General features: G+C 38.4%; 1 protein-coding gene across 1 annotated transcript in view; it reads left to right on the top strand.

Annotated features, from left to right (window-relative positions):
• The window catches only part of RPP30 (ribonuclease P/MRP subunit p30), a 34405-nt gene extending 18931 nt beyond the window's left edge, over positions 1-15474 (top strand). Inside the window, exons 7-11 of the mRNA XM_080640001.1 lie at positions 8167-8283; positions 8832-8861; positions 9269-9306; positions 9702-9781; positions 13674-15474. Coding sequence (XP_080496127.1) covers positions 8167-8283; positions 8832-8861; positions 9269-9306; positions 9702-9781; positions 13674-13783 — 375 coding nt within the window. The 3' untranslated portion in view covers positions 13784-15474. The remainder of the gene's footprint in view (positions 1-8166; positions 8284-8831; positions 8862-9268; positions 9307-9701; positions 9782-13673) is intronic.
• Positions 15475-17166: the final 1692 nt, after the last annotated feature.

Below are 17166 nucleotides of genomic sequence, written 5' to 3'. Positions count from 1 at the left end.
TTTGGATTGTAGTGTTTTCATTGTCATTTGTTGTCATGATGTTTTTTATTTCTTCTTTGATCTCTCTGGTAACCCAGTCATGGTTTAATAGCATGCTGTTTAGTCTCCATGTGTTTGATTTCTTTGGGTTGTTTTTATTGTAGTTGATTTCCAGTTTTATGCCACTGTGGTCTGAGAAGATGCTTGATATGATTTCTATCTTCTTGAATTTGAAGAGACTTTGCCTATGTCCTAACATATGGTCTATCTTTGAAAATGACCCATGTGCACTTGAGAAGAATGTATATTCTGTGGCTTTGGGGTGAAATGTTCTGAAGATGTCAATTAATTCCATCTGGTCTAGTGAGTCATTTAGGATTGATGTTTCTTTGCTGATTTTTTGTTTAGAGGATTTGTCCAATGGTGATAGTGGGGTATTGAAGTCTCCTACTATGATTGTATTGCTGTCAATCTCTCCCTTGATATCCTCCAGGAGTTTTTTTATGTATTTGGGTGCTCCTGTATTGGGTGCATATATGTTTACCAGAGTTATTTCTTCTTGTTGGATTGCTCCCTTTAGTATTATGAAGTGGCCTTCCTTATCTCTTGTTATGTCCTTCAGTTTGAGATCTAATTTGTCAGATATAAGTATTGCTACCCCAGCTTTTTTTTCAGTTCCATTTGCCTGGAAAACCTTTTTCCATCCCTTCACCCTCAGTCTGTGTGCGTCTTTTTTTCTGAGGTGGGTTTCTTGTAGACAGCAGATATATGGGTCATGTTTTCTTATCCAATCCATTACCCTATGTCTTTTGATTGGGGCATTTAATCCGTTTACATTTAAAGTTATTATTGATAGGTACTTATTTGTCGCCATTCCTATTCTTTACACCTTTGTTCCTTCTTCGCTTCCTATTTCTTTTTTTTTACAGCAGACCCTTTAGCATTTCTTGCATTGCTGGTTTGGTGGTAATAAATTCCCTTAGTCCTTTTTTGTCTGTGAAGCTTCTGATTTCACCTTCAATTTTGATTGACAGCCTTGCTGGGTACAGTATTCTTGGATTCAGACCCTTCCTTTGCATGACTTTGTATATTTCATTCCATTCTCTTCTGGCCTGATGAGTTTCTGTTGAGAAATCAGTTGCTAGTCTGATGGGGGTTCCTTTGTAGGTAACTTTCTGTCTCTCTCTGGCCGCTTTTAAGATTCTTACTTTGTCGTTGGTATTTGCCAATTTAATTATAATGTGCCTTGGCGTCAGTCTTTTGGGGTTCATTTTGCTTGGGACTCTGTGAGCTTCTTGGATTTGTGTGGGTTTTTTCTTCTCTATATCAGGGAAATTTTCTGTCATTATTTCTTCAAATGGGTTTTCTATTCCTTGCTCAGCTTCCTTTCCTTCTGGAACCCCTATTATGCGGATGTTGTTTTGTTTCGTGTTGTCCCAAAGTTCCCTTAGGCTCTCCTCCTGCCTTTTAATTTTTTTTTCTAGAAGTTGCTCTACTTGGGTATTTTTTCCCATCTTGTCTTCTAGCTCACTGATGCGGTCCTCTGCTTCTTCTAGTCTACTCTTGATGCTTTCTATTGAGTTCTTTACAGCAGCGATGTCATTTTTCATTTCTTCTTGGTTCTTCTTCATTTCCTCTTGGTTCTTGCTCATATTGTCGAATTTGTCTTCCATTCTTTTCAGCCACCTTATGACCATTTCTCTGAATTCTTTTTCTGGAAGGTTGCTTGCTTCCATTTCGTTTACTTCCTTTTCTGGTGATGCCTGCTTTTCTTTCATATGCGGGCTGTGTCTTTGTCTCCCCATGGTCTCTCTTCTCTGGGTGTCTGGTTATGTAGTTCTCTCTCTCCTTATCCCAGGCGAAATCTGACCTTTCCGTGGTGGAGTGTAGAGCTCCTCTGAACCCGTGTGTTTGCGCCAATTGGGGAGCGTTGTTCTGGGGCTCGCAGCTGTTCCGTGGGTGCCGCAGTTGTGGATTCTCAGGCTTCCGATAAGCTCCACTTTCCGGTTCCAGATGGCGGCAACTCCGCGTCCAAGCCCGCAGCTCCGGGAGGGGACCCAGCCGCAGTGGGAGCTGCCAGGTCAGGGGAACCCCGTCTAGCAGTCTCCCACCTTCTTCTGGAGTTCAGCTATCCCCCAACTTGCCAACAAACACTCCTAGTGCGACCCTCAGCTGTTCTTTCTTTCTGCTCCGGGACAAGGCTCGGAACACGTCTGTCTATTCCGCCGCCATTTTTCTCCCTCCTAATTCCCACATATTTTTTCGCATCCTTTTTAAATTATCCCAATATCGTGCCTATAGTAGGTCCTCCCTGAAACTTCTCAGTTGGATGAGTATGTGTCTAGCCTAGCATATCAAAGTGCAGCTTGGGGAACCCGGCCAGATCCTGCTTGTCCGAGTCATTAGCCGGTAGTCAGTGTTGGCAGGTGAGGGAAGTGGGGCACTGGGATGGCAGGAGGAGGCAGCAGCAATAGGACATCCCACCCCCCAGTTCATTTGTAAGTTCAGGAAGGCTGCTGTTGTTTGATGATATTTTTGACTTAATTCCCACATTTTTCAATTTAAGAATTCTGAAAAGTGAAAATTTGACAAGTGAGAGGGATATGCAGTATTTAACACAGTGTCTGCTTTTTAAAAAATCTGGTGTGAACATTTTACATATGTTGTTTAATAAAAACTAGATGATGGAGTGGAGAGAAGAACTGCACAAGATTATTTTTAGTCTACCTAATGTAGAAGTAGGCTGCAGTGTGAACTGGTCAGGAAGAAGAATCCCTATTAATTTATTCACCTAGTTCCCATTTAAGAGAGAGGACGCTGGAAACATACGGTAAGAGATGTCCAGCTGCTTGTTGATGGTAACTAATAGTTGTATAGCTGTGTATGTATTATTTGTATCTGATAATATCTAATCTGGATATGGAGCTGTGTGTGTAGGAGAGTGTGTTCACCATGAAAGCACAGAACATGGAGTGAATGTGGTTAACAATTCATCCTTAAGTCTTGGTCCTTGTCTGCTCCTTTGGCCTTAAGGATGAACTTGTCTTTGGCCATGAAAAGGTGATAGGCTGGCTTTACAAGGATCCCTTTATTAGGCACATGAGAAAACAGCATAGATCTTAATTTGGATTGGGTTTGTGCTCTTTTCTTCTATGGTGGTGAAAAGTGGGAGATTAAAACAGGGAATTCATTAGTCTTTTACCTAGAGGCTAGAAGTCATGTGAAAATTGTCAGTTTAGAAGTTTGGGATTATGAAGGGGGGCTCAGGTATACAAAAGCACTTCACTTGTATAGTACTTCATAGCTCTTGTCCCTTTTGTAATCTTCACATGCTTGGGGCACCATAATTTCAATGCTGTGATTCCCTCCAAAGACTCCTACAAACCTCTTCTGGAGTCTAGAGCCGCGGTCGCCAACCTTTCGGACCTCGCGGACCACCAGTTGGCGACCACTGGTCTAGAGTATGGGAGTCACATACATTTATTATGTGATAATTTGGTTTCTAAAAAATTGAAATTAGCTCCTCAGATAATCAAATGACTTCTGATTATTTAGCATTTACACCTACTCTAGCCCAGCAGCTTTAGGATCAGGTAGATTTGAATTACTCCACTAATGGAATTGAAACTCAGGTAGTGTGTGTCTCACACAGATAGACTTCTCTCGCAAAGTCTTGCCTTGGCAATTGTACTCAAGCTTTTATTCTACCTGCTGTCATTTCCCACCACTGCGAAATGCTATGGAAATTATAACAGAGCTCTTTAAGCACACAATAATTTCATATTTTAAAACATAATCTTGAATCTATGAATTCAGGTTTTGAGAATGTTTCTTAAGCAGCACATACCTTTACTTTCCCTTTGATGTTTTTTCAATGTTATTGCCATTCAACAATGACTTCAAATATATTACACTGAGTGGCCAGATTGTTATGACCACCTGACGTTTGTAGGCAAATTAGCTGTGCACTGCATCGTATGGGATATGGAAGCCGAAGGCCTGTTCGAACACCTTTGCTGTCTGCAGTTACCAAGAAAAAAACGTCTCCAATTCACACAGGAACACAAGGATTGGACAGTCGAGCATTGGAAAAAAGTCATGTGGTCTGATGAATCATGTTTTCAGTTGCATCATGCAGATGGCAGAGTGAGAATTTTGCGGAAACAGCATGAAAGCATGCACACCACATGCATGAGTACAACCCTTCAGGCTGGTGGGGGCAGTGTTATGGTTTGGGGCATGTCTTCCTGGCATGATTTGGGCCCTTGAATTCGTGTGGAACAACGTCTGAATAGCACAACATACCTAAGTATCGTTGCTGATCAAGTTCATCCTATCATGTTGATGGCATATCCCAATGGAGATGGCTTCTTCCAACAAGACAATGCACCAAGCCACGGTGCTCGTATTGTGCAGGAGTGGTTTCAAGAACATGAGGGAGACTTTACCTTGCTTAGGTGGCCCCCACAATCAGCAGATTTCAATCCAATTGAGCATTTGTGGGACGAAGTTAAAAGAGCCATCAGGCAGCTGGTTCCACAACCAAATCTCACAGAACTGGACAGTGCTATTCATCAGGCCTGGTGTCAGATTCCTTGCATCACCTTTCAACATCTCGTGAAGTCAGTGCCAAGAAGAATCACCACAGTATTGAAGGCAAAAGGTGGCCCAACGAGGTACTGATGGGGTTGTCATAATCTGGCCACTCAGTGTATTTTCGGTGTTTGTATGTTTTATGCGCTCTTTCTGATGTTTTCCCCTCAGCACTTCCTTTAACCCTAATCGATTTCTATCTTCATGGTCCAATTAGTCCCCACTGAGAGATGTCCTGTAAATAGTGTCTGAAGCAGTAAGGTTGATCCAGGCCTCATGCCATATATACTTGATTGGGTGTGAATGCTCTATAAACTTTTTTTTTTAATCATACATATATTGGGAACTGAAATGTGTTAAGTACTTCATTGATCTAATGCTTGGGCCAGTGCCAGCAAACTTGCCAGCATCAAAATTTTGTATAGCAAAAAAAACCCCACAGAAATAAAGTTAAAAGACTAATGATAGCCCTCGCCGTTTTGGCTCAGTGGTTAATTAGCACATTGCCTCCTGCATGCACCCCCACTAGGGCCAGGGATTGAGCCTGCAACTTAACCCGAGACCCTTTAGTCCGCAGGCTGACGCTCTAGCCACAAATTGGCTAGGGCACAAATTACCTATCTTAAAGAGTGATACACCAAGGGTGTCATCCTTTGAATTCAATAAATAACTAACTTTTATGAAATTAACAGGGAATTCAGGTATTATCCCAGTAATCAACTCCCTATTTTCTTTCTTTCTTCATTCTTTTAAGCTCAGTTCTTGGAATTTTACCATCAATATATTTTTTTTGTCTTTTTTTTTACCATCAATATCTCTTGATTCAAGTATCACACATCTGCCCTTGGTTTGCAACGTCATTACCACATTATTTCTCATTAGTAGAGAAATCTCCCTCTTTTAGAACCTTTGGTCAGAGAAGTGAACAAAAGCCAATCAGGCAGGCACTGTCATTCTTTATGAAAGGCTGTTATGAACAATCATTTGATGAGCTTAAGGCAATTTTCATTAAAATGGTCTTAGAAGCAAGAGCCCTGGTAATGAGTCTATACTTTACCTAAAAATTTAAAGTGTTATGAAAGGAATGTTCACAACCTTTATCTTTAATTTCTCTGTCTCAGTTTTGTTAGCAACTTTAAAGTAAACTTGATTGATGTACTGAGATCAAAATCAGAACTTTTTTCTTAAAAAATAATGAAGCTGATAATTATATTGTTTTTTCTCTCCTCTTCCCCCTCAAAAAAAAAGTTTAATTTTGATCTGGTCCCCATGGTGTGAGGTGGGGAGGGGGGGTGGAATTTTAGGTACAATTAAGAATACTTAGGCACCTGGTCATCTAGTTCTATGTGTCATCCACATCCTTTGTTTCCCCTCTTCTCCACCCCACTGCCTTATGTTTTAGTTCAGCAACTAGAAGGATGAGAAAAAAAATATGGCATCCTCTGGCTAATTAGTACTTTTTTTTATTAAAATATTATATGGCTAATTAGTACTTTTGTTAAGAGACATAGCTAGAGGAATAATTGAGAATATGGCTAAAGGAGGTGTCTTAGATTTATCTGAATTTCAATTTGCCAAGTTCATCCTGGTTTCTTTTATGATGGATTATCAGCATTATCACATGGCCTCTTTTTCATAAGCTACGATTTATTTTCTTAGAATGTAAATATATTAAACACTTGTATAAAGGGCAGTTGTGAGTTACAAAGAAGCATTATATCAGCTCAAGATGTACAAGCTGGACGGGAAAAATGGGGTGGACATTTAACTGTGGCACAAAGAGTATCCTAACACATATCATTCCCAGAAACAACAAAGCCAAAGAATTAGAGGTGGGGAAAAGTTGCCAGAAAATGAGAGAAGGGAAGGTTACAGTATGGAAAATAGCATGTAAAATCTAACTAATATCAAATATGTAGGAAAATTCAAAATAAAATCTGGAAGCCTCAAGACAGCAAAAAGATTAAGGACAGGGCAGATTGTGGGTGTAAAAAAGGAAATCTGTGTTCAGGAAGGATAAGAAGGAGCCTGCCAGGTACAGCTGAATTAAATCAAGGTGGCTGCCAGTTCTGGAAGAAGACTGCTTTTTCCATTTCCTGTACACACTCAGGAGTAGACCTCTAGCAGTTACATGTGGACCAGTCCCAACTCGTCCTCTGGGTACTAGAAGTTCATTTGCCAGACAGAGACTTGGGCCATACTACTTGGTTTGGGCCTGTTTTCCTTCCTTGGTTCGTTCAAAAGACCACTGTAACTTAGTGACTGCCATTGCAAGTCTGATTATTGCTTTCATGCTGAAGACCTTACTTCTCATTACTCTTAGAAGATTATCTTGTCACCAGTTCTAAAGACCTGCACCCTTGGCCTTTCCATCTCTTTAGCCTTCACTTTCACCATAAGGCTCCCCCTTAATTCTCTCTTCCCCGGCCTATGACCTTTGTGTGCTCCCATGCTCTCTCCAACCCAGAGCCTTTCCACGTACTCCTTCCTCCCTCTGCGAATGCTCCTCCCTCTGCTATTTAACTACTTAATTCCTTCCTCGCCCAATCCCAGACTTCTTGGTAGCACTTATCACAGTTAAAGTTTTGTATTTGTGATTATTTAATCACACTAAAGTGTAAGCTCCTAGAGAGAGGAACCATGTCATTTTTTTCTCAACAGTCCCATGCATAATTGGCTTAAAACATGTCTATTGTGAATGGGTAAAGAAAAAAGCTAAATAGCGTAGTGGTGAATTTCAATCTCATCTCCACCACTTCCAAGCTATTTTCTTACCTGTAGATGCCTCCTTCTTCACGATGCCTTAAATAAGAAAGAAGTTTCTTTTCTTCTCATGTGAAAGGCCAAGCGCCTGGAGAGCTAGGCAAGATCATCAAGGGCCCAGCCTTCTTCTGTCTTTTTTGCTGGACATCCATGAATGCAGCTTAAAATTAGGGACTCAATTAGTAAAGAAAAAGGGAAGAACAGATATCAGGGGCAATTAGCAATCCCTGCCATAATGCCTTGGCAGGGATTGTTATAAGGGTTATTATTATAAGGGTTAAATACATATATAAGACGCTTAGCCTAGTGCCTGACACATAACACTCAACCATGGCTGTTTGTCCTTCATTCAACAGATATCTAATAAATGACTACCCGAGAGGCCTTCCACCCCTGTTCTTTGGAAATTTTTCAGCTCTTCATTTCTTTGTTTCTTCATTTTGGATCAAATTACTTGGTTTACTATGCAAATAGTTTACCCTAAGTATAGGGAGCACATCTTTTCTTTTAGTAGTTCGTGGAATAACAGCCTTTTTGCCACCCCACTGGGACTTTGCTCACCATAGCCTCTTCATGGTTCCTGTTTATATAAAGTCAGCCTCCCCACAGCTAAGATAAATTCTGTTGATCAGATAGAGACAAATCTGTTTTCTTCTTGTGTGGATGGTGCTATTTGGGCATAAATCTGCCTTTGTTTAAGGCTATACTTCAACAAGCAGGAGGTGGGCAGTGGAGGGCATAGAGGGAGGTGAGGGGGAACTTTAATGAAAATAGAGTAAAAACAGTGTGTATTTATCCTTGACAGTTTATTTTTCTTTATTTCCTGTGAAGGCAATTGACCGAGGTGTGGGCTTTGAACTTGTCTACAGCCCAGCTATCAAAGACTCCACAATGAGAAGGTACACCATTTCCAATGCCCTCAATTTGATGCAAGTCTGCAAAGGAAAGGTATGGTTTCCTAATTTTAGGATGTTTTTCAAATCCAGCAGTTTATTATTAATCCACTAGATTATCAAACCAATTCCTTTTCCTTAAAGCAGAAAGTTGTCATGACACAGGACTAAATTCTCCTGTTTCAATGAGCTCTGTAAGTTTTAAGGGGAAGAAAATAATGAGAGAAGATTCATGTGAGGAAGGGAAAGATATATTGAAAGTCTTTATCTTTCCATAAGGAATTTGCAATTTAGCCACCGAAAAGAATAATCTAGATAATTTTTTGTCATCAGTGAGTTGAATTTAGGTTATATGACCTTCTCAACTAGTTTTTAAAACGAATTCATCTTTTCTAAGATCTGTTGGGAAGACTTATTATATGCTGCCTTTAGTTTGACATGAGGGTTTTTTATTCTTTCACTTTAGTTATTTACTTTGTCTTGAAAAGAAGTTGGTGTTTAAAGAGCCTTAAATGTTAAAATGTGAATACTGATTATTTGTATTATAAGACTTCAATTTTTTTGAACCTCTAAGATTAATATCGATCACGTTCTGTTTTATAGAATGTAATTATATCTAGTGCTGCAGAAAGGGTAAGTCTGCCACTACGTATTTTATTTTTGCTTTTCAAGCTGTAAAACTTGAAACAGTTTCTAGGGGAGAAATTAAAATAGTAATATAACGAACGTTTATTGCATGTTTTCATTTTAACTGTATTTGCTCATTGTAATTGCTGAAGAGTAAAATCTATTCCCATTCTTTTGGGCTTCAAGTTTTGTTTATATAAATAGTTTTTTCTTTATACTATTACAGAATGCTTTTTAAGTTTCTTTTATTATGTTTAGAAACTTAAAACAATCAAAATTTTAACAACTTAAATTTATGCAATTAACTTCCTTATTTTTGGACACTTAATCATCCTATTAATTTACTGTAGATGAAGTCATTGAAACGTTATGAATAGCAGCACTCATGTCTGTTTTTGTTCATTTTATTTTAGCCTTTAGAAATAAGAGGTCCATATGATGTGGCAAACTTGTATCCTTTTCTGAGTCAGAAGTTACTGAAATTTTCTCTTACAAAATTTGGAATTTGAAATGATATACTTTAACAAGATATTTTTCTTAACCTTTTACTGTAAGCTTACCAATTAATAATGTCAAAAACAAATTATATCAGGTTCTAGATAGCTTTATCCTTTTGTTTTCTGGACTAAAGGTGAGATAGAAAAAGGAGAACAAGAATGAGGAACTCTATTTAAAAAGCTTAGTTAAATAAGCCTCTTTTCAAATGCATGTTCCATTTGGGCTTAGAACTGCGATAGAATTAACGTCTCTCTTTCAGTATGACCAGGTGAGCTGGCATTGTCAGTTACGTTTGCGTTAGTCACCTGTCCTTGGCTGACTGGGTTAAAATCCTTAATGACTCCACAGAGGGTTGCTGTTTGGGCTCTCTGAAAGTGATGCCAAGGCTGCAGTTTCTACCAACTGCAGAGCAGCGCTTCTCCATGGAGGTGAGCAAGTTCTTCCAACAAAAACATCCAGTGGTCATGTGAGGAGCCAGTCATGTTTATCAGACAATTGCGCCATATCCACTTTTATTATCCTTCCCTGCAGAGTTCCTCTAGGGTCATCTTTTCCCAACCTGCTTTAACCATACCCAGCAGTGCTTTCTCGTCTTTCGCTTCAGGCTTTACTTTCTGAAGTTTGTGGAATGAATAGTTTGTATTACAGAAGTGAGTATTGAGTGCATCCTTTCAAGCTCTGTGTGGGTGTCCCTGGCTATATTTTGATTGGCTTCTACTCTTCCTTTCTCCTCCCTCCTCTTCATACGATCACACTTTCCCTCCTGAAAATCAGTTTTAAAGAACTGAAATGTTAACAATATGTTATGCTACTTAAGAACACAAAAACAGCAAAGGCATTGTAAAAACCCAACTAACGTTCAAATTGTACCTCTTCACATTTATTACAGCTTGTGATTCTTTTTCATTTTTTGTTCACATAAGTATGTGCAGACTATACATTTTTTATTCAGATTTCCTTTACATATATCTTTCTCTTTACATTAATTCAACTAGTAGAAGCCATTGAATTTCTCATTCATCAGATGATAAAAATTAAATTGGAAGTATATGGTATGCCTAGATTTTGAAGAATGAAAATGAGGTTTTATTTTTTTTAGTTTACACTTTTCTGTTTTATTTTCATTCTCTTTGAAATTTTTAACACTAATGGTAATGGTCAAGAAGCAATATACTTGATATCACCCAGAGGAATTTAAACTTCAGAATAAGTTGCTACATATCGACAAAGTTATTTGACATACACATACTAGTTACTGAAGTCTTGTGTGTTGTGTCTGGATTTTAGTGATCTGATTTCCATTGAGAGAATTGATTACTGTATTGCTTTACCATGAATTACATGATTTTGCTTTTGGTTTCAAAATGTTGAGTATGAAATTGTATTATGTAGCCTAGATCCCATCACATTAAGCTCTGGGAATGACCAAGTTAATCAGGATCTTATCGAAATTAGGGAACAGTTGGTTCACACTTGGTTATTTTTGTCTATTTTAAATGAATATAAGGAATCATCAAGAGTTTGGATAACAATTCGTGTTCCAAAGTAGACTAAAGCAAGAAAGGGGGACTTAAAAAAAATTTAATAGGGAAAAATCTGAAGTCCCACATTTACCTTAGAACTTAACTGTGTAAAGCTAGGCTTTTATAGTAGCTAAACTGAATTACTTGTGGACTTCAGGTAGCATTGCCATTCATCCTAGTGTGCCCAGAATAGGCCTAGTTTATGCTTGTTGTCCTGCAGAATTAACCATACATCTAGACTAGAGGATAAATTATAGTTACCCTGGTTTTATTTGACATTGGGATAGTATGAGACAGTTGTGTGGTGTATTCCTAAGATTGCTAATTTAGCCTTAGGTTATATTGCAAGAAAGAAAGGATTCTGAGGCAAGGGGATTTAAGGTCTCATATTATCCCCTGCGCTGATGAAATCCCAGCTGGCATCTGCATCACCCTTAGTGCCGCATTTAAGGACAGCAGAGCCCTGGAGCCCTACCAGAAGACAGTTAATGGGTTCTTAGAGCACCCGGAAACTTTCTCATGAGGGCAATATTGAAAGCCGTGCAAGAATGAATACCTTGAAAACAGAAAACTTGGGACACACAGTAACTGGCTTTCAGCATTGGAAGTCTTGCTGCAGGGATTCAGAATTAGATGGGCCCTATAGGTTTCCAGGAACCAGTGAATAGCAATTTTGAGATTGTGGGGAAGGGACAGAAGAAAGTGGTTCAGGGCCAGAGGCTCCGGCCAGTGGTTGATGAAGTCAAGTAGCCATTGGACCAAGATGAACCTGTTGGGCACACTTGACTTAATTCCTCATGGACAAAATAGTGCACTCATAAATAAGTGCTTTAGAATTTGTTGTAGATTTCCCTTGACAATCCCTGTATGTGAAAACTAAAGCCCTATATTAATGTAACTTCTTGCTATGACAAAAATAAATGTATTTTCAAAAGACTTACACTGAAAGAATTACTTTACCTGATAGTTTCTTTAGCTGATGACTATAAAGGTCTTATTTATACGCTTGAATTAAGAAGTAAATATCCATGTGATTTTAAAAAATAGAACATTTCTGAGATGGAACTAAAAGAATTTTGAAAATAAATGCATTTTGTTTTATTATAAAGTGTTGGTTTTCACAATTTAATTTTTATATTTTTTATTTATTTACCAGATACTTCGATTTTTACTTAAACCATAGTGATACAAATAAACATCTCTAAATACACTGTTTTTCATTTGGTGAAATGGAAATCATTGGCACTTTTTATTTAATGTGAGGTTCTCTGGTTATGTTGTCATTTTAATGACCTCAAGAGCAGTTTTGTCCTTTTTATATATTAAAATGCTTTTAAATAACTGACAAAAATATAGTAGACTTGTCAAGTTAATCCTTACAAATGAAAAGGTAATGCTTAGCTCTTTAAAATTGACTTTACTTTTATTACTTGAAATAAATAATTCTTAACTAAATTTATGTTTATTGAGTTCTTTAGGTTTTACTTCCTTCATAGCAAATGGATCTCTCCCTAGGTCCTCTCACTTCCTAAGGACTAAGTTTGAATCTCTTTACATGGTATTATAGCTCTTCCCAAGCTACTCTGCCAGCCTCATTTCTCCCTAATTGTTTCACATTCTTCCTTCTCACCAGCCATGTTGTCCCCTAACCATACTAGGTTCTTCTTACCCCTCGCTCTTTCCGTGGCTTTGCAAAGGAATACTTCCTTCTCCATTTGCCACCTCTTTCCTTCCTAGAATCACCTCTTCTATTTTTTTATATGTGTATTTTTATTGATTTCAGAGAGAAAGGGAGAGGGAGAGAGAGAGAGAGAGAAACAACAATGATGAGAATCATTGATCAGCTGTCTCTGGCATGCCCCCTTCTGGGGATCGAGCCTGCGACCTAAGCATGTGCCCTTGACCGTAATCGAACCTGGAACGCTTCAGTCCGCAGGCCAATGCTCTATCCACTGAGCCAAACCAGCTAGAGCGAGTCACCTCTTTTATGATACCTTCCTTGATTTATCCAGGCAGAGTTCATTCTTATGGGTACCTCCATTCCTGTTATATTTGCCCCATGTGCACTTATCTCAGTGTGTTGTAGGAAGAAGCACTGTTAGGCGTTTTTATATCCTCTATAGATGACACAGTGCCTGGCCCACTAGTAGCACAAGTTGGCTAAATTTAAGTTGAATTCTGCTGCCAATCTGACCTAAACATCTAATAATCATATTTTTCTATGTCCATCATCCCCCATCTGTGAGATCGCTAAACATGTGAGTTTAATTTTCTTCATTAACTCAAGTATTTATTGAACACCTATTATATAACCAGGCAATAAATATGGTGGAATCTTCCAGAGGTACATTGATGATCTAGCAGGGATGACAGCTGTGCTACATGCTGTAAAATGAAGTGAGCACACACTGGAGGAAGTACAGTTGTGACGGTTGTACTTGCTCTGGTTATTCATCCATCTTTCTCCCACATGTAAAGCATCTGCTGCACTATGGTCTGTGACTTGGGTTCTGGCTGTATAAGATGCCATGAACAAACCATTAGAGATAACCTGCCGTGCAGTTTTACCCTTGAAGTAATCCGTAGGAATGAATTAGATGTTGGTGATATATTGATGTTTGTGTATTTGGGACAGGGGAGGGGTAATAACACTAAATGCCATCAGCACTCAGTACTTTGTGATGGCTTAATCATTTACTAGTGCTGTCAGTCAAAGCAACATGGTGATACTTGTTCAACTATACCTCTCTAAATCATGTCTGAACTTCAAGCACTGGTTTCCTTCTTTGTTTTGTAGAAACTAGGAAAACTGCTTTTGGAATTATTTCCACAGTGAAGAAACCTCGGCCATCAGAAGGACATGATGATTCTCTTCCAGCTTCCAAAAAAGCCAAGTGTGAGGACTGAAAAGAACGCCTAGGCTCTGTCGACACTCCCGTCTTCCCTTTCATAGTCCACCAGCCACAACAGAAATCAAACCTCTGCACGATTTGCTGTTTTCACGTGGAGCTAGAAATCGGTAGTCTCTAAAAACAATTTTATATTCAGGCCTTTAAACTAACAAAAGAAACCTGGTGAAGCACTTAAGAAAAGACTGAGCTAAATGAATTTTGAGATACTTGTAAGAGAAAACAGAATCTAGCTTATATTCTTTGTGTAATTGATAAAATGGCAGATATAATTAAATAAGATGTTTCGATATTTCAAGAGACTCTTGCTCATTTAAAAACTCATGCTTTTCTGCTTTACTTGATATACATTATTTTTTATCCTTACTACTCAAAAAGTGGTTAGTTTTGTGGACTATTAAAATTTATATTAAGGGATTGGCTTTTAGTTGATCTATTTTTGTTTTAAGCCTCTCTTTTATTGTATTCATCAGATCAAAGTTCTTTCTAAAAGGACTTGTTACCACCGAATTGGTGGAAGGAGAGGGGAAGTGCACCTGAAATCGCACTTGGCCCCCTCCTTTGCTGCTTCTCACCTCCCGGATGTCCTTGAAAATAGGGTTCACTCCTTTGACTTGGAAGCCCCTGAAAACCTGATAGTGGTTTTTCCTAATAGTTATATTAAGAATATCAAAGCAATTAAGAGCAGGATTATTATACAGTGGAACCTCAATTCTAGAACTTTATTTGTTCTGGAAGGCTATTTGAAAACCAAATCTTCCCCCTCCCCCCCCATTAAAAATAAAGTATATTGAATTAATCCATTCTAGACCCCCAAATGATTCCCTTTTTTAACCTTTCTTATATACAGTACATGTCTAGTGTACTATTTAATCTATAAATAAACACTTTAAAAACAAAGAGATATAAATGCAAGTTTAACAAAAAAAATGAAATGTAGGGTAAGAAAACGAAAATTTAATAATGAGCAGCAACAAAAGCAAAAAAACTCACTAATATTCACAGCACAATTTCCTGAAATATTGACAGTGTGAAGTTCCGCAGTAAACTGACTCATACTAGCATGTGTTTATCACCTGAGAGACACATGAAAGCTTATACAAGCCATCAGATAGCATCTGATAGTATGAAAGGATTGTCTGGGGTTAGGAAGCGAACTGTTCAAGATGAGAGATGTGTGAGAACCAAGGTTTGACTGCATTTGGTAGAGGTAGCCTTTTTGCAAATATCTGCACTTTTGCTGTATTGATATAAATTCTATAACTGAGAAAAAGAACAGTCGGAGAAAAGATCATTTCAGAAAGAGAAAGCTTTATACCAACCTCATTTTTGAATATAGATACTTATAAAATATTGGTAAAGGGAAACCATCAAAATAGAGTATACCATGACAAGATGAGAGTCTAGGAATCTAAGAATATTTCAGTTCTTTTAAATGTACTGTACTACATAATATCAATAGGTCAAATGAGAAAAGTCAGGATCATCTTAATAGATGCTAGCAAGACATTTGATAAAATTTTAACTCCAGATTTTAAAATTAAGTAACAATAAAAAACCTTTGGCAAAATAGAAGTAAACGACTATTTTACGCACACATACATACATATATATATATATATGTTTGTATGTATTTATATATTGTATATATTAACCGTGATGGTTCTAAAATAAAGCATTTTGACTGACTTCCGCTTGTGCAGTTTGGTGGATTAACCTACTCCACAAAGCTGGTGGCCACTGCTACTGGACCCCTCACCAGGAGTCTGCCACCCGAGTGACAGCTTGCTTCTGCCCACACCCCATGTGGATTCACCAAAAGTTAGGTGTGTGTTTATTCACGAGTCCTTGTGTCATTGTAGTTAGCATTGTAAAATTATGTAAGTTGGTTAAAAATTATGATGAACTATGAGGGGCAAAAAAAAAAAATTCCAGGAACATGAAAGTTGATGCTTTTGAAAGGTTTGAAGAAGAGGAGTCATTAAAAAGGAAGTGCTGTCAAAAAAGGTGTGAGTGGGATAGCTAAGATTTGGGGGAGATCCAGTAAAAAATCTGCACTTGGCCTGCTTTACTAGAGTCTTAAGTTCTCCTTCTTCTTTAAAGAGACTGGAACTCAAAGGACAGCTGTGGATCTCTCATCAGTGCATCCATACTCCCAAGAACAGGCTTTGACCTTTCTTTAAAAGATTGGTGCACATGAGTGTAGATTTCTATAATTTACGCTGAAGTGAAATGTTTAACGGGGTGTATAGTCAACTTTTTTTTTTTTTATGCCACGGTTAATCTACTCTTCAGCCCGTGTGTGTGTGTGTGTGTGTGTGTGTGTGTGTGTCAGTCAATTGCACCAGATACAATATTGAGGACTTTAATGTTATATTAGAAACAAGGTAAAGTTATTGCAGATGTGACTATCTTTGAAAAACGAGAGAAGCAACTGGGAAAAGATTAGAAATACACGTCCCTTTTAGTTTACAAATGTGTTATATATTTGCAGTTGTGCTGCTTTCTATTTAGGAATATGTGCTTATCTCGTTGTTCAAATTGCTAGGGCATGATGGTTGGTTACCAGTGAATAGCAGCCAGTGGGTTTCCTTCTAATGTGTGCTTTTGTTAGAACATGAACCACTACTGATTCAGTTGAAACAGAATGACCATACTACCTTTAATAAAAGTTCAGCAAAGAGGTCAGTTATAAAATAAATACACAAAAGCTAATACTTTTAATTAACAATAATCTTATGTGATAAAAGCGTAATATGCTAAGTGTCTGGTTGACTGGTTGGCTGTTCAACCAATCAAAGCATAATATGCTAATGATATGCTAAGGCCGCTCAGCTGCTCACTATGATGTGCACTGACCGCCAGGGGGCAGACGCTCTGACTGGTAGGTTAGCTTGCTGCTGAGGTCCAACCACTCGGGACTGAGACGGGTCAGACATGCCCTGGAGCCCTCTTGCGGTTCCTCCCTGGCTGACCAACCTCCCATACCCCTCCCTGGCCCCGATGGTGCACCAGTGGGGTCCCTCAGCCTGACCTGCGCCCTCTCGCAATCCGGGACCCCTCAGGGGATGTCGGAGAACAGGTTTTGGCCCTATCCTGCAGGCCAGGCCGAGGTACCCCACTGGTGCATGAATTCATGCACTGGGCCTCTAGTGTTTTATAAAATACTATTTTAAAAGATGACCCTATTCATAAAGACATAAATTACTAAGAAATGTGTATGATGTCTATGAAGAAAACTGTTAAATGAAAATAAGGGAAATTAAAGAAGACTGGAATACATGGAGGGAGGCATTCTTTTTTTTCTTGGATGAGGAGATAGTATGCATCAAATTCTCCTCTAAACTTAATGAATTTAACAAAATCCAAACAAAGTATCTT

The sequence above is a fragment of the Plecotus auritus genome (genome assembly GCF_963455305.1).
Source record: "Plecotus auritus genome assembly, chromosome: 9".
Taxonomy (NCBI): domain Eukaryota; kingdom Metazoa; phylum Chordata; class Mammalia; order Chiroptera; family Vespertilionidae; genus Plecotus; species Plecotus auritus.
This window is presented reverse-complemented; position numbering and strand designations above follow the sequence as displayed.